The sequence below is a fragment of the Oncorhynchus mykiss genome, chromosome 19 (genome assembly GCF_013265735.2).
Source record: "Oncorhynchus mykiss isolate Arlee chromosome 19, USDA_OmykA_1.1, whole genome shotgun sequence".
Lineage (NCBI taxonomy): Eukaryota > Metazoa > Chordata > Actinopteri > Salmoniformes > Salmonidae > Oncorhynchus > Oncorhynchus mykiss.
The window spans coordinates 54748829-54771660 of record NC_048583.1 but is presented as its reverse complement, the minus strand read 5'-3'; the positions used below and the strand labels follow the sequence as shown (position 1 = coordinate 54771660).

At 42.0% G+C, this 22832-nt stretch overlaps 1 protein-coding gene across 3 annotated transcripts in view; it reads right to left on the bottom strand.

Annotated features, from left to right (window-relative positions):
• The window catches only part of LOC110498124 (unconventional myosin-VI), a 98183-nt gene that overhangs the window by 44295 nt on the left and 31056 nt on the right, over window positions 1-22832 (bottom strand). For all 3 annotated transcript variants that reach the window (XM_036955105.1, XM_036955103.1, XM_036955104.1), the window contains exons 4-12: window positions 22493-22566; window positions 22038-22167; window positions 21770-21875; window positions 16344-16399; window positions 16157-16254; window positions 15840-16004; window positions 14265-14345; window positions 9195-9375; window positions 5909-6053 (exon numbers count right to left, since the gene is read on the bottom strand). In XM_036955105.1, the coding sequence (XP_036811000.1) occupies window positions 5909-6053; window positions 9195-9375; window positions 14265-14345; window positions 15840-16004; window positions 16157-16254; window positions 16344-16399; window positions 21770-21875; window positions 22038-22167; window positions 22493-22566 (1036 nt within the window). The remainder of the gene's footprint in view (window positions 1-5908; window positions 6054-9194; window positions 9376-14264; window positions 14346-15839; window positions 16005-16156; window positions 16255-16343; window positions 16400-21769; window positions 21876-22037; window positions 22168-22492; window positions 22567-22832) is intronic.

Sequence of the window (22832 nt, the reverse complement as noted above, 5' to 3'; positions counted from 1 at the left end):
AGGCAGCCATGGTGTGTCCTTTATTTAAAGGGGGGGGGGGGGGGGGATCAAGCTGATCCTAACTGTTCTAGGCCTATTTCTATTTTTACACTGTTTATAAAAAGTGTTGGAAAAACTTGTCAATAATCAACTGACTGGCTTTCTTCATGTCTATAGTATTCTATCTGGTTTCTGCTCAGGTTATGATGTGTCACTGCAACCTTAACAGTCCTCAATGTCATCATTGCCTTTGATTATAAGCAATGTCGTGCTGCTATTTTTGTTGATTTGGTCAAAGCTTTTGATACGGTAGACCATGGGTGTCAAACTCTGGCCCGTGGGCCAAATTTGGCCCGCGGGGTAATTATATTTGGCCCGCGAGACAATACCAAATTACTACTAGAGCTGGCCCGCCGGTATTATACAGCGCATTCACCACTAATACTACGAATCCCATAATGCTCTGCTGTTTTCGCGCGCCAATCAGGACAGGACCCAGAAACGCTCTCTCCTCTGTGACAGTAGTCATAGCAACATAGACGCTACAACTGTCAGCGAGCTAACCCTTCCCAAAAATGGCGAAAAGAAAGGCAGAAAACAGGAGCTTTCTGGACAAGTGGGAGGCAGAATATCTGTTTACATATGTAAAAGACAAACCTGTTTGTCTTGTTTGTGGAGTCAACGTGGCTGTAAGTAAGGAGTACAACATTAGACGACACTATGAAACGAAACACCATGACAAATACAAGGACCTGGACATGACTCAAAAGAGCCAGAAAGTAGAGGAGATGAAAAGAAGTTTGGTTTCACAACAGAATATGTTTAAAAAAGCCACATCACAAAGCGAGGCTGCTGTAAAGGCTAGTTATATAGTGGCAGCAGAGATCGCAAAATCAGCCCGGCCCTTTAATGAGGGAGAGTTCATGAAAAAGTGCATGATGAAGGTTTGTGACCTCGTATGCCCAGAGAAAAAACAAGCATTTTCAAACGTGAGCCTGAGCAGGAACACAGTAGCTGATCGCACATGTGATCTTGCCACCAATCTGTATGACCAGCTGATGGAAAAGGGAAAAGATTTTGTTGCGTTCTCCCTCGCTGTGGATGAGAGCTGCGACGCATCTGATACTGCTCAGCTGTCAGTCTTCATCCGTGGAGTGGACTCAAATCTCTGTGTGTTACGGAGGAGCTATTAGGATTCAAATCAATGCATGGCACAACCACAGGAAAGGAAATCTTTGAGGAGGTTTCCAAATGTGTAACCGAAATAAAGCTGCCGTGGGATAAACTTGTTGGATTAACGACAGATGGTGCGCCAGCGATGTGCGGTAAAAAGAGTGGACTGGTGGGCATGGTTCGGGAGAAGATGCGGGAAGAGAACTGTGCAGGTGAGCTAACTGTTTACCACTGCATCATACATCAGGAAGCACTGTGTGCCAAAGCCCTAAAGATGGAACATGTTATGACCACAGTAACACAGGTAGTTAACTTTATAAGAGCCAAAGGTCTAAATCACCGCCAGTTTAAATCTTTTCTGGAGGAGTGTGGTTCGGAATACGCAGACGTGCCGTATCACACAGAGGTGAGATGGCTAAGCAGAGGAAAAGTACTGAACAGATGTTTCGAGCTGCGTGAGGAAATATGTAAATTCCTGGAAACCAAAGGGAAGGATACAGCAGAGCTCCGGGAGCAAAAGTTCCTGTGTGAGCTGGCCTTTCTCTGTGACATCTCGAGCCATCTCGATGCGCTGAACCTGCAGCTTCAGGGGCGGGGGCGCATCATCACAGACATGTACGCTGCAGTGAGGGCCTTCAAAACTAAACTGTGCCTGTGGGAGAATCAGATGCTGCAAGGAAACCCTTGCCATTTTCCCTGCTGCCAATCCATAAAAGCGCAGATCTCTACCGCCGTGTTCCCATGCGCACAGTTTGCTGAAAAACTCAGTGTTCTCGCCGCTGAGTTTAGCCGGCGATTTGCCGACTTCGATGCCCAGAAATGCAAGTTTGAACTGCTTAGTAATCCCTTCGCAGTTGATGTGGAAAATGCACCAACCAACATCCAAATGGAGCTGATTGAACTCCAGTGCAACGACACGCTGAAGTCAAAGTATGATGCTGTGGGCGCCGCACAGTTTCCACGGTTCATCCCTGACACAATGCCTCAGCTCCGCACCCAAGCTGCTCAGATGCTCTCCATGTTCGGCAGCACTTATCTATGCGAGCAACTTTTCACCTCGATGAAGTTGACCAAAACAACTCACAGGAGACGTCTGACTGATGAACATCTTCGCTCGATACTGAGGATTTCTTCAGCTCAGAGCTTGAGCCCAGACATTGATGAACTAGCATCCAAGAAGAGATGCCAGGTATCTGGCTTGGGCACATCAGATTAGACCAGTGTGCAATAATTAACGTTTTCTTTATGCACTTTTTCTTGCTACAAGGCATGGGCTTGAATGGTTGATTGATTTATTATCATTTTATTTGTAAAATTATTAGCCACTGGAAAAAGTTTATTTTGGTATTTAAATCAGAAGGCTGCAAATAGAAAAGAGGCATACAATTTTTATTTAAATTTTATTTATTTAATAAATGAATGCCATTGATGTGTTTTTTCATTTGAAATTCGATTTTGCATGTCTCCACTATTAAATTATATATTGTATGGTAATAAGCGATGCTTGTTCCATATTCAATGTTAAAGCAAAACTTGTTTGGGTCCATATTAAAAGGTTAATTTGTTCAATGTTGGCCCGTGACTTTGTTCAGGTTTTACATTTTGGCCCACTGGGTATTTGAGTTTGACACCCCTGCGGTAGACCATTCCATTCTTGTGGGCCGGTGAAGGAGTATTGGTATCTCTGAGGGGTCTTTGGCCTGGTTTGCTAACTACCTCTCTCAAAGAGTGCAGTGTATAGTCAGAACATCTGCTGTCTCAGCCACTGCCTGTCACCAAGGGAGTACCCAAAGGCTCAAACCTAGGCCCCATGCTCTTCTCAATTTACATCAACAACATAGCTCAGGGAGTAGGAAGCTCTCCCATCCATGTATATGCAGATGATAGTCTTATACTCAGCTGGCCCCTCCCAGGATTTTGTGTTAAACGCTCTACAACAAAGCTTTCTTAGTGTCCAACAAGCTTTCTCTACCCTTAACCGTGTTCTGAACACCTCCAAAACAAAGGTCATATGGTTTGGTAAGAAGAATGCCCCTCTTCCCACAGGTGCGATTACTACCTCTGAGGGTTTAAAGCTTGATGTTGTCACCTCGAACAAGTACTTGGGAGTATGGCTAGACGGTAGACTGTCCTTCTCTCAGCACATATCAAATCTGCAGGCTAAAGTTACATCTAGACTGGGTTTCCTCTATCGTAATTGCTCCTCTTTCACCCCAACTGCAAAACTAACGCGGATTCAGATGACCATCCTACCAATGCTAGATTACGGAGATGTAATTTATAGATCAGCAGATAAGGTTGCTCACGAGTGGCTAGATGTTCTTTACCATTCGGACATCAGATTTGCCACCAATGCTCCTAATATGACACATCACTGCACTCTATACTCCTCTGTAAACTGGTCATCCCCGTAAACCCGTCGCAAGACCCACTGGCCGATGCTTACTTATAAAACCATCTTAGGCTTCACTCTCCCCTATCTGAGATATCTACTGCAGCCCTCATCCTCCACATTCAACATCCATTCTGCCAGTCACATTCGGTTAAAGATCCCCAAAGTACATACATCCCTGGGTCGCTCGTCTTTTCAGTTTGCTGCAGCTATCGACTGGAACGAACTGCAACAATCACTCAAACTAGACAGTTTTATCTCAATCTCTTCATTCAAAGACTCAGTCATGGACACTCACTGACAGTTGTGACTGCTTTGCATGATGTATTGTTGTCTCTACCTTCTTGCCCCTTGTGCTGTTGTCTGTGCCCAATAATGTTTGTACCATGTTTTGTGCTGCCACCATGTCTTGCTACCATGTTGTTGTCATGTTGTGTTGCTCCCATGCTGTGTTTTCATGTGTTGCTGCCATGCTATGTCGTTGTCTTAGGTCTCTATGTAGCGTTGTGCTGTTTCTCTTCGTGATGTGTGTTTTGTCCTATTTTTATTAAATTGTTTTATTTTTAAATCACAGCCCCCGTCCCCGCAGGAGGCCTTTGCCATTTGGTAGGCCGTCATTGTAAATAAGAATTTGTTCTTAACTGACTTGCCTAGTTAGTTAAAGGTTAAATAAAATAAATACAAAATAAAATGGTCCTTCTGGAAAGTTCTCCCATTTCCACAGATGAATTCTGGAGTTCTCTGTCAGAGTGACCAATGGGTTCTTGGTCCCTTCCCATACCAAGGCTCTTCTCCCCTGATTGCTCAGTTTGGCCGGGTGGCCAGCTCTAAGAAGGGTCTTGGTGGTTCCAAACTTCTTCCATTTAAGAATGATGGAAGCCACTGTGTTCTTGGACCTTCGACACAATCCTGCCTCAGAGCTCTATGGACAATTCCTTCGACCTCATGGCTTGGTTTTTGCTTTAACATGCACTGTCAACTGTGGGACCTTAGACAGGTGTGTGCCTTTCCAAATCATGTCCAAATCAATTGAATTGACCACAGGTGGACTCCAATCAAGTTGTAGCAACATCTCAAGGCTGAGCAAAGGAAACAGGATGCACCTGAGCTCAATTTTGAGTCTCATAGCAAAGGGTCTAAATACTTAGATACGTAAATACGGTATTTTTTTGTTTATGTTTAATGAATTTGCAAACATTTCTCTAAACCTGTTTTCGCTTTGTCATTATGGGTTATTGTGTGTAGATTGATGAGGATAATGTTTTACTTAATACGTTTTAGAATAAGGCTTTAAAGTAACACAATGTGGAAAAAGTCATGAGTTCTGAATATTTTCCGAATGTATTGTATTTAGCCATGGAGCACATTCTAATTGGCCAGTGAGGGGTCAAGCCCCGACACACCTTCAACTTGTTTATTCATCAAAAGACAGCCTTTCGCGTCACTTACTGAGCCCATAATTCTGGTTGTGAAATTAGCAAAAATATTTTAAACTCCCCCTTACCTATAACGCTACCGCCAGGGCTTAGATTTTCAATTTGTTCGTTGAGCCCTGAGTGTATACAAATACAAACAAATAGTAATTTGTGAATGGCCAGAAATTAATATTGAGTAAGGATATTGAAATTATTGAGTGCTCCTTCCACATGAACTTGAATGGAGAGTTGAATTATGTGTATGGGTTACGTCACATAAACAGCTTTATGGCATACTCAAGACTAGATCCACAATGTACCAGTCTTAGTTAAGCCTTCCCCTCTTACACAATCCATCTATATAAATAAGGGCGGCTAAGCATGGCCCAAATGGGTTTAAGAGCCAACAGGACTATTACTGTAAACAGTATAGATGTAGCCTATACGATTAGCCCATCTTTAGCCTGTCTACTGACTGGGTCCATCGTAATGGGGAGACGTCAACGTACGTAGCATCAAGACAGAGCATTACGCCACACAGTCACTGTCTGGGAATATGGTATTTTCATGGCTGGCCAACAAAAAGTGTAATCTTTCATCTTTTCTCAGCTCCACATACCAGAGCCCTGCACTGAATTCTGAAACAGTTGAAACTCCCTCTGGCCCATGCCCTCGACACTTTGAAACCCTTGAGGGGAGTGAAAAGTGTACCCGTGGGGGAGAAGGGTATGAAATTGGAATTCAGCGCTAATCTTCTTCACCACACCACAACGTTGACCCTGGCCTAAACTAGTAGATAAGGGCAGGATGTTAAGTGCAGCAGTAGTGGATTTACAATCAATTAGGATTTTACTATTTTATAGTCTATGATTGTAAATTGGTGTACAATTCAGTCTATGACTGCGAGAAACCAATAAAATATACTCATCTAATTTAGAGGTATTCTTACTTGATAACTGTTCCTTTGGCGCCCCCTGCTGTTGTGAGCATGACCCTGGTGGTGAGGCTGACTCTCAGGTCTTCATGGTCCAAACCAAGCAGGTCAGCACAGTAGGCTAGTGTCGGACTGGACTGGTTCATCAGGATGCAGCCGCCTGGAAACACACACACAAGTGGACATGCAAACGCACCACACACACACACACACACACACACACACTCACACAGAGACAGAAATGATTGGTGCGCACACAAAGAACCGGGCAACTTCCATCATGCCACTTCAATTGGATTTTGGATGGATTCTACTTCTTTCTTTCTGCTGCCTAGTGCTTGAATACAGCATCTCACGGTGAACACACGCCACACATTCTGCAGACGTAAATGGCTTCATTGCAGGCAGTGAGGTCGGCCTAGATAATGTCCTGCAAAGACAGGAAGAGGGTGTGATGGAGGGAAATGGGCAGATGTATCCATTTCAGAGGAGCGAGAGCACCGTGCGATGTTCCAGGTAATATCTGCTCTCCAGGCAGTACTCTATTACATCATCCATCTTCAGCTTGAATCATGACTTTTCCTATCTGTCAGATGCATTTCAGCACTTCTGGGTCAGTTACATTATAGGAGAGTGGTTTCAGTTGAGCATGTTCTTTTCAATGGGTCTACTTCCAAAGTGGGACAGTGAGACCCGACAGAGAAGAATGTGTCAGCAAGGGGTGGGGAGTAGAGGAGAGTAGACAAGAGGAGAGTAGTGTAGACGAGAGGAAAGAAGAGGACACTAGAGGCGACTAGAGTAGAGGGGACTAGAGTAGAGCCGAGGAGACTAGAGTCGAGGAGACTACAGGAGAATAGAGGAGACTACAGGAGAGAAGAGGAGAAGAGACTAGAGGAGAAGAAGAGGTGAGGAGACTAGTGTAGAGGAGACTAGAGGAGAGGGTACGAGAGTCGAGGAAACTAGAGGAGACTAGAGGAGAGTCGAGGAGACTATTGGAGACGAGGCAAGAGGAGACTAGAGTCAGGGAGACTAGAGTAGAGGGGAGGAAAGAAAAGGAGGGGGGACTAGGGGAGTATAGCTAGCTAACGCACTTTTGTACATCGCGCTGTAATGTACAATTGACCTTATTTTAGAGCCCCAAAAATACTTCCAGGTCAACTGTAATATGAATACCATTGTAAAGCACAATTTCTCCCCTTTCCAGCAAAATCAATGAGGAGACCTTCATGCTGCCCATCTCTGCATGATTGAAGAAGGCAATAAGCTCGGTCAGGTTTTTAAAAATGGCAGGTTGGGTAGCAAAACCTACTGCGTGATAATGAAAAGGGGAGATTAGCCGTGTGGGGAAACAGCTTTTTTCACCCGATCTGTCCAACTTATCACCTCTAAAATGTCTAATTTATAACACTATAAAGAGTTTATATAATGTGTCATTACATATCTATTTGAAGGTTTGTGTCGAACTTGAATCGGGTTTTTGGGAGGCGCTAAAGTTATCTTCAGAAGTAAACCGCGAGTCGTGATGGCTTGCAGTGATGATGCAAAAAATGAATCCATTCAGTTGTACAATTGACTAGGTAACCCCGCCTTACCCTGTTCCTGTCTTGTTTTGTTGTTAATCTACGAGAGAAGCGCTACACCTGGTGGAGAGAGGCTGTATGACACAGAATTAGTTGCATTATGCGTGTTGTACGTTACGTCATGACACGTCACAATTTATCGTACAGCGCCAGAGGGGTCCGTTTTTTCAACAATTCTCCAATACTATTGAGCCATTCCCATGTCAATCAACGCTTGAATAGAAACGTAGTTCACACCCCAAATGTTGATGCCAACACAGTCACTACAGTCCCATTAGTTTTCATTGCAGCCTCATTTGAATGCCGCGGTTGCGCAAATTTGTACGGAATAAGGTGGGTCAACAGTAGAGGAGAGGAGAGTAGACAAGAGGAGAGTAGTGGAGATGAGATGAGATGAAAGGAGAGTAGGAGACAAGAGGAGAGTAGTGTCGACGAGATAAGAGGAGAGTAGACGAGAAGGGACGAGAGTAGTGTAGACGAAAGGAGAGGAGATTAGAATAGAAGAGAGTAGAATAGACTAGATTAGACGAGACCAGAGGAGAGGAGAGAAGAGACCAGAGGAGAGATGAGAGGAGACTAGAGTAGAAGAGACTAGAGTAGTGTAGACGAGAAGAGAGGAGACTAGAGGAGACGAGACAAGACTAGAGGAGACGAGACAAGACTAGAGGAGACGAGACGAGACTAGAGGAGACGAGACGAGACTAGAGGAGACGAGACGAGACTAGAGGAGAGACTAGAGGAGAGGAGAGACTAGAGGAGAAGAGAGACTAGAGGAGAAGAGAGACTAGAGGAGAGGAAAGGAGGGAAGAGGAGAGGAGACGAGAGTAGTGCAGAGGAGAAGAGACGAGAAGAGAGTAGTGTAGAGGAGAGGTCGTGCAAGGTGGCGTGGGAGAACTCTGCGCCTGTATGTGTATCTGCGGGGACATTCTAATAGACGAGACGAGAGGAGACAAGACTAGAGGAAGGAGAGGAGACTAGAGAAAGGAGACGAGACTAGAGGAAGGAGACGAGACTAGAGGAGACGAGACTAGAGGAGACGAGAGAGCTACACTAATGGGGCTTTCACACCAAACTGGTTTGGAGTGGTTTACCAAATTCCCCCCTTATTTCAGTTTGTTTGGGCTGGTGTGAACACACCATCCACGCTCGGGAGCGCAGTAAACAACGCACCATGGTTTGCTCAAAAGGGTGGTCTCAGTTTGATTCAACTCGTACCGGGGTTCGTTGCAGGTGAGAATGAGTTTCGTAAAAAACACAAGGGAAAAAAACACATGCACTATTATTGGTTGTTTGACTGCGAGCATTTGATAAAAATGCACGCAGCATCATTTCTTGATATGGCTGAAACATTCTGAGTATAGCAGCACATTTATGAGCAGGGATATAGGCTGCTGAATATAACCTATTCACATCGCATGTTGTTGGAAGACCAAAGCGAAAGTAATACGATGTTCGGGACACACAAGTGATTCTTCTTGACAGTCATAGATGGATTTAACTTTTTCATAGATGCATTTTTGGCCAATAAACAAATTACTAGCATGGACACGTGATTTTGTTTAGGTGTTTTAGTTTATTTGATATTTGGCAATGTGAAACCAACCGAACCTATTTTTTTTATTTTTTTTTATGTAATAAATAACCAAACTGAATCAAACTATACCTCTGAGCTATGTGTGAAAACTCCTTAAGAGAGAGGTTGTGTAGGTAATTTGATTTACCCGATGTGCTCCCAGTCTCCTCAAAGTCGACGTTGCCCAGGTGCAGCACCCCGGCTACCACCCTGAACAGGTCCAGCTTCTCCGTGTCGTCCAGGCCAATCTTCTTCATGGCCCCGCACATCCTGTTGAAGTCTCCCTGGTCGTCCAGCAGAAGGTCCTTCAGGGCACCCAGCTTCACATGCTGGAAGAAGGTGAGACTGGAGAGTCAGGATACTGCACCTGGGCCCATATTTACAAAGAGTCTGTGTGCTAGGGACCTGATCCTAGATCAGCACTATTTGTGAATACAGGCCCTGTACTAGTTTAGGTCAGGAGTCTTTCCAGCATCATGTGGCCTGACTATGGGAAAACTCCTGGTCCCTTGTAGGCTGTCATTAGTCGTGTGAGAGCCATCACACACACAGCAAACTATCCTACTGTATGAACAAGTCTGCAGTGATTTCTGTAGGCTTCACTTCCTGGGACGAAGTGGATTTATGCCCACTCTTCACGAACGCGCACATTGTGTAATCTGTCATTACATTAAAATAGCTCATTCTATTTCTCTTATGCATTTTGCCTTTTCTTTCTAGAAGCATTATTCTGCACATGACTATATTATTATTATTTAGCTCCTTTGTTAGCATTAAGCTACAGTTTACAGTCCTTTGTAAGCAGTAAGCTACAGTTTACAGTCCTTTGTTAGCAGTCAGCTACAGTTTACAGTCCTTTGTTAGCAGTAAGCTACAGTCTACAGTCCTTTGTTAGCATTAAGCTAGTTTACAGTTCTTTGTTAGCAGTAAGCTACAGTTTACAGTTCTTTGTTAGCAGTATACAGTCCTTTGTTAGCATTAAGCTAGTTTACAGTTCTTTGTTAGCAGTAAGCTACATTTACAGTTCTTTGTTAGCAGTATACAGTCCTTTGTTAGCAGTAAGCTACAGTTTAAAGAATGGGTGGGTCTAATCTTGAATGCTGATTGGTTAAAACCGCATTCCAGCCGGTGTCTATTCCACAAGTTACCACCGGCTAAATCTATGACGTTAAAAATGCCTATTTACTCTGTTCCATCTGATCGTGCAATAAGCACAGCCAGGCACTGTATAAACATCTCCACTATAAAAAGCATCTACACATTCTCACATTTCTTTTAGACTAACATTTAGTTTTCAACACCAGAGATTTGTATAAACCTTGCTGTCTGTCTCTCCGGCATTTGCAACATTGTTTCAATATTCAAATTCGATCTCCAGCTGTCTCATTGTAATGAACGTGTGGGGAGTCTGGACGAGACACACACAGACAGACAGGCAGGCAGCGTTTCTCAGCCGGTCGAAATCATTAATCATCTGGCATAATTTTTATGGATCTATACAAAGAAATGTCAATTGAAAAAAGGTGAAACGAAGTGCAGTTAGTTTGCAGTCTTTCCAGCTTCAGTTTGAAGTGATTGTGTTAGCTGTGTTGTTGGCTATCTCCTCTGAGCAACAATGTCCTGACGGGTAAAGCACAATATCTATGCCAGGTGAAATCGAGCCTCATTAGCTCATTGTTATGGATGTATCCAAAAAAACATCACTAGAAAACAGCTTAAACAAATGCAGCTACTTTTATTCTGGCTGCACTTTTTGACTTGGCTGTAAATTAGCTGTAGTTGGCTAGCTAGCAAGCAAGTGATAAGAACGTCTCAGGCATAACAACACTTATGCCAATATATCCTCCAAACACCGGTTTCTCGGGCATTAACACTTAAATATACACTGAATGTACAAAACATTAGGAACACCATGCTAATATTGAGTTACATCCCTTTTGCTCTCAGAACAGCTTCAATTCACCAGGGATGGACTCTACAAGGTGACAAAAGCGTTCCACAGGGATGCTGAACCATGTCAACTCCAATGCTTTGTTTCAAGTTAGCTGGATGTCCTTTGGGTGGTGGAACATTCTTAATATGAGAAATGGTTCAGCGTGAAAAACCCAGCAGCGTTGCAGTTATTGACACACTTAAACCGGTGCGTCTTGTCACCTACTACCATAACCCGTTCAAAGGCACTTAAATGTTTTGTCTTGCCCATTCAACCTCTGAATGGCACACAAACACAATCCATGTCTAGATCGTCTGAAGGCTTAAATATCCTTTAACCTGTCGCCTCCCTTTCCTCTACACTGATTGAAGTGGATTTAATAAGAGACATCAAAAAGGGATCATAGCTTTCACTTGGATCATAGCCTTCACTTGGTTCATAGCCTTCACTTGGTTCATAGCCTTCACTTGGTTCATAGCCTTCACTTGGTTCATAGCCTTCACTTGGATCATAGCCTTCACTTGGTTCATAGCCTTCACTTGGATCATAGCCTTCACTTGGATCATAGCCTTCACTTGGATCATAGCCTTCACTTGGATCATAACCTTCACTTGGATCATAGCCTTCACTTGGTTCATAGCCTTCACTTGGTTCATAGCCTTCACTTGGTTCATAGCCTTCACTTGGTTCATAGCCTTCACTTGGTTCATAGCCTTCACTTGGATCATAGCCTTCACTTGGATCATAGCCTTCACTTGGATCATAGCCTTCACTTGGATCATAGCCTTCACTTGGATCATAGCCTTCATTTGGATCATAGCCTTCACTGTTCAGTCTGTCATGGAAACTTACAGGTGTTCCTAATGTTTTGTCCCTCAGTGCCCAGTTCGGAAGGAAAATGCTTGTATGGAAAAAGTAGTTTCATATAATCTGTTGCACACATCAATGCGGTAATTTACCGGTCTATAGCCGAGTGAAACGCCGTTTCTGTGCAGAGCTAGAAACTCTGTTTAGTTCATTCTGTTAATGTTTTCCTTTGTTCATACTTCCCACGGAAGTGTACCTTGGGCTTGTTTTGGAGAGTAATTAAGTTCTGTTTTAGAATTCAAGTTGAGCCAGGTACACCCACAACTTGTAAGAGTTATGGAAGCTACAGGGTAAGCCTGTTTTAAGCTTAGTGCATATTATTATAATATATTTTTTTAACCTTTATTTAACTAGGTAAGTCAGTTAAGAACAAATTCTTATTTACAATGACGGACTAGGAACAGTGGGTTAACTGCCTTGTTCAGGGGCAGAACAACAGATTTTTACCTTGTCAGCTCGGGGACTCGATCTTGCAACCTTTCGGTTACTAGTCCAACGCTCTAACCACTAGGCCACCTGCCGCATGGAGTTTGTTATTTTGTTTTGAGAAGTAAGTCTATTGTCTACCTGTTTTGTAAATATTCATTGCCGCTAGCACTATTGAACACTGTGAATAAATATGGACACCTTTGCACCAGAACTTTCGGCCGCCTTCTGAATATCTGCCCTTAAGACCGCATCTCTGCGTTACCTGTTTCACACGGACATATCAAATGCTCGCTCTCACTATCCCAGTATCAGAAATGAGAAATCCACCATTGACAGATATAAGCAGAGGTATAGAAAAGTACAGTGGATTTGTGATTTCTGGTTTGAAGGAGGGCTGGAGGAAGCAGAAACAGAGGCACACCAAAGCGAATGTCACAGTGTTACGTTGTTCAATACTACTACAGCAGGGATTTTTCTACTATTGAAATCCCAAATAGTCACCAAAAATCTACATCTGGGATGGAAAAACACTTTCAGTGTAAACCAAGACTAAAACCAGATAAACTATGTAGAAAAGACAATGGAACTATATATATATATATATATATATATATATATATATATATATATATATATATATATATTTTTTATATATATAATATAATCTTTCAGAACTAGCAATCACCAAAATAAAAGCGAGACAGTCGGGGAGAATTGAACATGTAAAAAAATAAATGTATGTATAGTATTGATTTTGTTATAATGTTTGAGCAAAGAACACTTAGAATGGCACGACATTAGCTATAAAACTGAAACAATTTCTCTCAGCTCCATGGAGAAATGTGTAGAATCGCAGGAAATTGGCTTAAATATTAAAACATTTCCACCGACCAGTCATAAGTATGTATCTGTAACAATATCTATTTAGACTGAGAATACACCACACTGTGACATTCTGAGCCAGGTAGAAACTAGACAACAAAGAAAAAATAGCAAAACCCCATCCATGCACATTGATAAAGAAACATGCTCTGCATAAGGTCCTGCTTGCACTACAATCCCATGCATGTGAAGCTGAGTCTCTCCTCAGGGTTTACATCGTGAATAATACACGGAGCGTCTCCTACAGAAAGCGTCATCACCTTATTATCCTGCATTACATTGACCCGAGGCAGGGCAAAGAGACGCACAACAACCTTGATTAGTAACACGCCAAGTGTCATGAGATCATTGCTCTCTCAACACACTGAGTAGAAGCTGTGAAAAGGTACACTTGGTTAATTGTCAAAATGGTAAAAACATAGACCAACTCAAACAGGTCTACATAGGAATATAACATAACATTCACACACAGCCTACAAGAGATTGGCCAGACTTTCACCTGTGCCAATGTTTCTATTTCTTTTCCTTTTTTGTGCACAATAAATGTTTAATAAGCAAACAATGATACATGTTCCTACTTTACACAGTGAAATTAATGTATTGGTAACACACCCGAGGGACAAAAATGGTGCGTTATTCTTATGAGAGTTAACAACACAATTAATCACATTTCCTGCATGGGCAAAATTAGAATTATTTTCACATCTGACATAATTTAATCAAAAAACACAGACCTCAACTAATTCTGAAACAACAAATTCTCATTTGATTTGGATTTTTTTTGCCCAATTTCCATACGTGCAATAATTTACTTAAGAGCTTTCTCTCATATCAATGTTCAGTGAGCGTACAGTACAATAACGTTTGGAACGCAAGACGTTTATTTCTGAAGACAAACCTTGATACAGTTTTGCATGAAAACCTGGCCCAAAAAGTCTATATATTTATATGACTAAATAAATGACTACTCAGTCCTTAAAGTTCATATTCACATTCAATTCAAAGCCATTTGTGGCCAAGATGATTTGGAATAAATCAAGCACTACCAGCTGTGAAGGCCCTGACTGGTCAGAGAGGTAAAACAGAATAGGCTGAAAGGTACAGTACCTCAGGACTCTTGCGATTCTGCATGATCTGTTTGTCTGTGTCCTTGCTGGCAAAGTATCTTGTGCATCCTCGATTTAAATACTACGAAGACAAAGGAGAACACACACAAACAATTAGCATTCAATAAATAACATAAGTGTAGACAAACCATATAAGCCAAACTATGTGGGATATGTTTATAAAATTGAGAGATATAGACGTCGGCAGAACATATGACTTGAATGAGACTGACGACGACTTGGAACAAGAGAGTAAAAGTGGCTTATGTGACAAGTGAATGAGGTAGCATTAGGGATAATAGTGCTTTTTCATAGCAGGTCTGGTCGTGTATACCTATCCACAGCCAGTATCTCTGCTCTCTCAACTCCAGTATTGATGCTAATAAATTATTTGTTTAATTTTGTAATTAATTAACTTTGTAGAGTAACAATAAATTCAAAAACAGTGGCATTGCTTTTTGTCATGTTCAATGAACTATCTATTATGTAAAAGTGGCTTCACGGTTGGCTTGGTTTTAATAGCTTTGGAATTAATTGCCTCTGTTGATGTGACTGTCTCCGTGGAGACTTGATATAATCGTACTGTGAAAAATACCCAAAACAACAACTATAGTTGTTGAAGCATTGTTATAGCGTTGTTTAGAGCGCAGGTGAAATTAACCAAATAATTGAGGTAATCCCCTAACACCTTTAGTGTGTTAGTTCTAGAACACCAATCACAGTTCTATTACATCACAAATCCCATATTCACAAACATGCGCTTAGTTTCACTGGGGGCTCAGCTGGAACAGAGAAATGCCTAACAAATACTAAGTAGGAGCAGACTCTCTCCACTTTCAAACAGGTAACAGACTTTAGTTCGTTGGATATAGCACACATGACATCTCGTGGTCATGTAGAGAATAGCGTAACACTACTAACCAGACATAGGCCTGTATTTGGGTCAGTTGAGAACATGGTGGAAAGCCTCTGTTGTCTAGGACTACTTTTACACTATTTGGCAGCAAGATTATGTCAAGAGGAAAAATGAAGACACAGTGATGCCAAAACTTTGGTGGTTTACCCAATAAATTACTGTGAGCTTGTAATATAGTGTGCAACTAGTTATTTTTATAGCATAGTTAATTTGCCATTAGTCAGCACCTCTACACTAAATAATTGTCTCTGGGTGTGTGCCAACTCATATTTTTTAGTGGAAAATGTACAACTAAAAAAGAAAAAAAAAACACTGGAAAATGTCCACCAATGACACGACTGACGATTCAATGGAGTTTTTCCATTGACACAATTTGCTTCACGGTGGAAGAATTTGGCAGCGGGATCTGTGTCGCTTCATTAGGCAGGGAGAGGAACAGGCGACCATTAGGCAGGGAGAGGAACAGATGACCTCCCTCTCTCAAAGAACTCAGTGAGGCATGTGGAACAGGTCTATTTGCAGCATTCTTTCAAAAGGACTCATCCATCCATTCTCTCAACTTGGGATGCAAAGACTTGACGCTCTCTGGTTACACTCTTCAGTGATACAGCGGTCGTGTTCTCTCTCTCTCTGTGTGTGTGTGGTGTGTGTGTGTCTGACCCTGAAGCTGTCAGGGGAGTCAAGGTGCAGCTTCTGTCTGATGTCTTCAGAGGCTCCGGCACACAGCCTGTAGAAGATGTGGTAGTTCCTCTCCTCTTTACTCTGCATGCAGATCCTTGACTTTTCCAGCAGGTAGTGGGACACGAAGCCACCTACCACATTATTCTGTTACACACACACACACACATACACACAAAATGTAGGCCGATGAAGCAACAATTAAAATTGGCCAACACACTGCAATGCATTACATACATTGAAAATACTGAAATTCCTTATGACGAAAAAAAATAATTCCACAGAAAATGATGGCTAACCTTTTCATTGAAGTGGATTTCCACAAATTTTCCAAAACGACTGCTGTTGTTATTCCGGACTGTCTTGGCGTTTCCAAATGCCTCTAGCAGGGGGTTTGCTGAAATTCACAAGCACAAAATAAGTATTTGGGATCTCTTCAACTTTAGAAGAGAAAGTATGATTAGGAAGTTATATGTTAAATCCTACCTTCAACAATTCTCTCATCAATATCTTGCCCGGTGCCGTATGACGTTGTTAAATATCTATGGGATGAATGTCAGATGAAGACTAACAACAATGCTACAGTATATGAAGTTAATGTTTGGACATGAGGTATACTACAGAAAACATGGCTTACTCATTGACAAGCAATGTCATTATACACAACATGCTAAGTTTGGTTAAAGGTAGAATCAACTAGATGACATGGCAAATAACTAACGCTTCACTCACACAATGTATTATGTGTATGTGCTCTTCATGCAGTTTCAAAGTGGTAGCTACAGGACTAGGGCTGTTACGGTGACCATATTACCCCCACACCGGATGTCACAATTCATGACTGCAGTCAAATTTCACCTGACCGTTGAGCCCCGGTAATCTACCCCTATGTGCGCTGTAGGCTACATGAATGGCTCTGATACGTTGGTATTACCCAACTCGCTAACAACCACCAGGTCGGTATTCAGTGCGCCATTGTCTCTAAATCACTCTGACATCAATGCAAATATAATTGAAAATCACATCAAACAATTATCAAAATCTTTTGAAATTCACTGCTATATTGTTTGACCTGTGATGGATCAACTTTAAGAAAAAAGTGAAACAGGTTAAAACTGAGTGGTGTTGGGTTCGGAGAATATGAGATATACTTATTCATGTCACTGATGGAGTGCTGAGGTTTAGAGGGTCTACACCAGAAGTTAACGGTTATAGGAGAAAGGTATATAGTGTGTGGAACTAAGCTTGGAATGTGTTGAGTGCAGGGAAGCCATGGATTAAGATGGAGGGGGGTTGAGGTCAGGTCACCTTATGGGAAAAATAAAAAGTATACTAGTGTCCTGCCTAGCAGTAAAGAACAATGTTTGTACAGACGGGTAGGAGGGGACTCAGCCTATGAGGAACGGTTAAATATCAGTGCTTGTCTGAATGCAGCTGTACTGACCCTCTGGGAAGAATTAAACTTGGTTAAGCTTTCATAATGTCCGTTGAGTGTTTTACTCTGAGAATTAGAACAGTGGAAAAAATTGTTGTTGTGGATCTTATTTCAATTCCAAACAACAAAATGGACAGCTTTCTCAAAGGTGATTATTAATTCAAAACATTTAAGTTGCCGCATGTAGAACACCAAGACCCATATTAGAGCTTATGCATACGCCTATAGCCCAAGCCTGAAAGAAAAGCCTGAATTAAAATAATGATTGTGCCTTTATACAATACATAGCCTAATAGACTACCGCATATTACGCATTATGTAGAAAAACATATTTAAGATGTCTTCAGTACATTTGGTCTAGCCTATACAAGGCATTCGAAAAGTATTGCCAGCAGCATACCACCCTGCACACCACTGCTGGCTTGCTTCTGAAGCTAAGCAGGGTTGGTTCCGGTCAGTTCCTGGATGGGATACCAGATGCTACTGGAAGTGGTGTTGGAGGGCCATTAGGAGGCACACTTTCCTCTGGTCTAAAAAAATATCCCAATGCCCCAGGGCAGTGATTGGCGACACTGCCCTGTGTAGGGTGCGGTCTTTCGGATGGGACGTTAAACGGGTGTCCTGACTCTCTGAGGTCATTAAAGATCCCATGGCACTTACCGTAAGAGTTAACCCCAGTGTCCTGGCTAAATTCCCAATCTGGCCCTCAAACCATCACGGTCACCTAATAATCCCCACTTTACAATTGGCTTGTTCATCCCCCTCCTCTCCCCTGTAACTATTCCCCAGGTCGTTGCTGCAAATGAGAACGTGTTCTCAGTCAACTTACTTGGTAAAATAACAGATAAAAAAAAAATTCAGACATTGACTTTTACCACATTTTGTTGCCTTATTCCAAAAAATTGATAGTCTCCCCCCCATTAATCTACACACAAATGACAAAAGTTTTTAGAAATGTTTGCAAATGTATTAAAAATACAAAAGTATTTGGACCCTTTACTCAGTACTTTGTTGAAACACCTTTGGCAGCGATTACAACATGGAGTCTTCTTGGCACACCTGTATTTGGGTTTTATCTCTCAGTCTTCTCTGCAGATCCTCTCCAGCTCTGTCAGGTTGGATGGAGAGCATCGCTGCACGACTATTTTCAGGTCTCTTCAGAGATGTTTGATCGGGTTCAAGTCCGGGCACCAGCTGGGCCACTCAAGGACATTCAGAGACTTGCCCCGAAGCCACTCCTGTCTTGTATTGGCTGTGTGCTTAGGGTCATTGTCCTGTTGGAAGGTGAATCTTCTCCCTAGTCAGAGGTCCTGAGAGCTCTGGAGCAGGTTTTCATCAAGGACATCTCTGTACTTTGCTCTGTTCATCTTTCCCTCGATCCTGACTAGCCTCCCAGTCCCTGACTCTGAAAAACATCCACACAGCATGATGCTGCCACCACCATGCTTCACCGTAGTGATGGTGCCAGGTGTCCTCCAGGCGTGACACTTGGCATTAAGGCCAAATAGTTCAATCTTGGTTTCATCAGACCACATAATCTTGTTTCTCATGGTCTGAGAATCCTTTAGGTGCCTTTTGGAAAACTCCAACCGGACTGTCATGTGCCTTTTACTGAGGCACATGACCATAAAGGCCTGAATGGTAGACAGCTGCAGCGATGGTCCATAGAGGAACTCTGGAGCTCTGACAGTGACCATTGTGTGATCTTGGTCACCTCCCTGTCCAAGGCCCTTCTCCCCCGATTGCCGGGTGGCCAGCTCTAGGATGATAGAGGCCACTGGGTTCTTGGGGATCTTCAATGCTGCAGAAAAGCTTTGGTACCCTTCCCCAGATATGTGCCTCGACACAATCCTGTCTCGGAGCTCCACGGACAATTCCTTCAATCTCGTGGCTTTGTTTTTGCTCTGACATGTACTGTCAACTGTGGGACTTTATATAGACAGGTATGCCCCTTTTCAAATCATCTCCAATCAATTGAATTTACCACAGGTGGACTCCAATCAAGTTGTCGAAACATCTCAAGAATGATCAATGGAAACAGGATGCACTTGAGCTTAATTTTGAGTCTAATTTTGAGTTTAATTTTGAGTCTAAGGGTCTTCTGTTTTTTATTTGCAAACATTTCCAAAAAACTTTTTTTCTTTGTCATTATTGGGTATTGTGTGTAGATTGATGACGGAAAAAAATATAATTGAATATATTTTAGAATAAGGCTGTAACGTAACAAAATGTGGAAAAAGACAAGGGATCTGAATACTTTCCGAATGTATTGTAGCACAAAAACTCAAGTAATCGCCTTTGAGTATGGACTGTAATATTATGCATACTGGAAGGACTGGTTACCGTATGCTAAGCTCCAAACTTTCTATCCATTAGTCTGGGAGAACATAGGCCTATGCGATGCTGTTGGTACATTGATTGTTCAGGGCGGCTTACAGAGTAGGCTAGTTAGCCTACAATTACAGTGAATTTGTATTTGATTTTGGATAGTCTAGTAATAAGGAATTTCCATAATTAATAGCCTGACATTACATTTAGCTACAGAATGTCTCACCTCCGTGCGTATTTCCATCCTCCTCTCTCTCCTTCATTCCTTTCTCCAGCGTGCAGTGAGGGACTGTCAACAGTTTAATGACATTTGTTTTGTTGTGAAAACATGTTACTATCGATGTTCCCAAATTGATTTCACTTGGTTTCCCAAATTAAGCACTGGGTAGCTTCAGGAACAGGGTTGGAGAGCCCATTGCATGCAGAGTTTGGGCAGAATATCACCTGTCGCACAGTGAGAGGCTGGCTGCTCCTCAAACAATGGTTGATGCGTAGAGTGAAATAAGGGTTCTTATAACCCCAGACCTTTCTATATGCAATCACTTGTGAAAGTAGAATTTTGATGGTTGCCACTAAAAAGAGGAGCTTTCTACTGCTACTATATGCATTTCTTAGCTACTACTATTAAGCACATTGCTCCACTGTAAAACCAGAGTAGCATACACGGCATGATTGAAAAAGGAACCGGGAAGGTGCAGCCTCCATTCACTATTCAAGTGCATATGGACGACATGTATTTTTCCCCCTGCCACCGTTTCTGCCAATTTGATAATGGGACATTCTAAATCAAATTTCATGCCTTTACTAATGTAAGATTAAATTGAGAATAGTTTGATGGGTGAGAATATGATCATTTGAGAGAACAGCGTATTAAGCCTGAGGCCAGGAACAAAGCACAAGCTTTTTTGCAACTTTTTCAAATCATAAATATAGTTGATTCATGCAGCCCAAGGTTTGTATAATTCACAACTAACGTTTCCAAATAACCCAATCTAGCATATAGGACCTATTTGAAATAGCCACTTCACTCGCTAGGGAATAGGAAAAATATCCATTCTATTTCATTCAGCTAAGATCAATTATTTGTAACTTTTTGTATTGTTTGTTGGTTTGGCAATGCCACTGTCAGCCAGAAAAACATGCTGAGAAGGATTATTACCACAGCAAGCAAAGTACTTGGAGTCAAACAGACAGGCCTGGATGAGATCTTTAAGGTCAGGGCCCTCCGTAAGTCTCACAAAATCATTTTAGACCCAAGCAACCCGCTGTACCTGGACTTTGAACTACTCCCCTCTGGGCACAGGTATAAGGCACCTCAGCAGGAAAAACAGAACGAGACAATTTGTGCCAGGTGTGATATCCCTCCTAAATAGCTCGGGTGAATGTTCCCATTGACCCCGTAAGGCCAGCAGGCTAGTCTTTTCTTCTTTAAAAAAAAAAAAAAGTTTTATTTCTTATTTCTTACTATTATTATTTTTTATTGGTGCGTAACTGTTATGAAAGTTGCATTGTCAATCTTGTTTTGTATTTAAACGCCACTTTAAATGTGTACATGACACTGCAACAAAATTTCCCCATGGGGACAAAGTCAGTAAGTAAGTTATATTCTTCTTACTACAAAATCATAATATAAAATAAATGACACAGGATTTATAAGCATATCTTGTCTGCTAAATGAACTACATAATAGATTTAAGGATATATTGTCAGCTGATGAACAAGTGAATGGATTTATAAGCATATCTTGTCTGCTAAATGAACTAGATATTGTATATATTGTGAAAGTGTGTGTTAAATTGATTTATTAGTCTATTTTTAAATGTAGATGTTCCAAAGGCACCCTGCTGCTTGTATGAGTGGAGGCCTGGAGATGATTAACATGTTTATGTTAATTAGCGGTCAATTACCGTGAGCCCGGCAGTCATTTGCATGACAGTTACCGGCTGACAAAGTTTCATGACCGTCACAGCCCTATACAGGACCAAAACATTGTCGAAGTTTAGCCTCGAGCTTAAGCGTTCTAAGTTGTTGTGGAAATTTCCCCAGTGTTTACTTTGTGCATGCAATGTAATCTTGTTGAGTCTACCTTTAAGATTAGTATGGTTTTCTGTAATAACTAACACAATCATAGTGGTCCTTTAGCCCGAACCTGAGGACAAACTTGGTGTTTTCTGTCTTCCCGGCCCCAGATTCTCCAGACACTACGATAGACTGGCTCATCTTCAGGACTCTCATGTCCCGGTAGGCCTTGTCCGCTGAAAAATCATCAATCATGTAACGGATATGATGCTTTGACAACACCTAGCCTTAATTGAAATGTAACTCAAATATAGCCATTGCTTTAAACAGACTATATTTATGTCCAGAAACCAGGCAGTATAGCAGCCATTGTTGTAATAATAGATATGTGCGCTCACCGATTGCGTAGACGTGAGGTGGTAGAGTGCCCAGGGAACGGCCACGATAAGACTTGATGGTCTCTGGAACGTACAGTTTGGGGATGTCATAGTAAGGGTTCACAGCAATCAAGATGTTGGCGACGTATGTCTGTGTTGTTACAAAAAAAATCATCACATTAGATAGAGCAGTGGTTCTTCACCTTTTTCAGTTACTGTACCACCAAGTACATGTTGCTTTTCCTGCAGTACACCCTCATGAATTTTACCAATCTATGGTCTCATGAGTCTTCTCAAGTACCCCTTGTGGATAGGCCAAGTATCCCAGGGGTCCTAGTTCCTCTAGTTGAGAACCACCGACATTTTCACAACTTGATGAGAAACTAGGCCTATGACCACCAGATGTCTCTTACAGGAAGAGAGAGGTTCATCTTCAAGGCCTAGGATTAATGTACCATTGATTTGGAATGTCTTACATAGATCTTGTCTTTACTATACCGCACTCGGACGTTGTTTAAGAGCGTGCCTTCATTCAGGTACATAAGAGAACCTGAAAGAAAAACAAAAGTCGCTCGTGAGGAAGCATCCTTTAAAAAGTTACATACACAAACCTTAAGTCCATATCAACTTGAGGATAAAGGAAAGTTATTTACATTTTAGTAATTTATCTCACGCTCTTATCCAAAGCAACTTACAGGAGCAATTACAGGAGCAATGTGCCCTTGATAAATTTTTCACCTAGTCAGCTCAGGGATTTGAACCAGCAACCTTTGAGTTACTGACCCAATGGCCTTAACCACTAGGCTAACAGGCTGA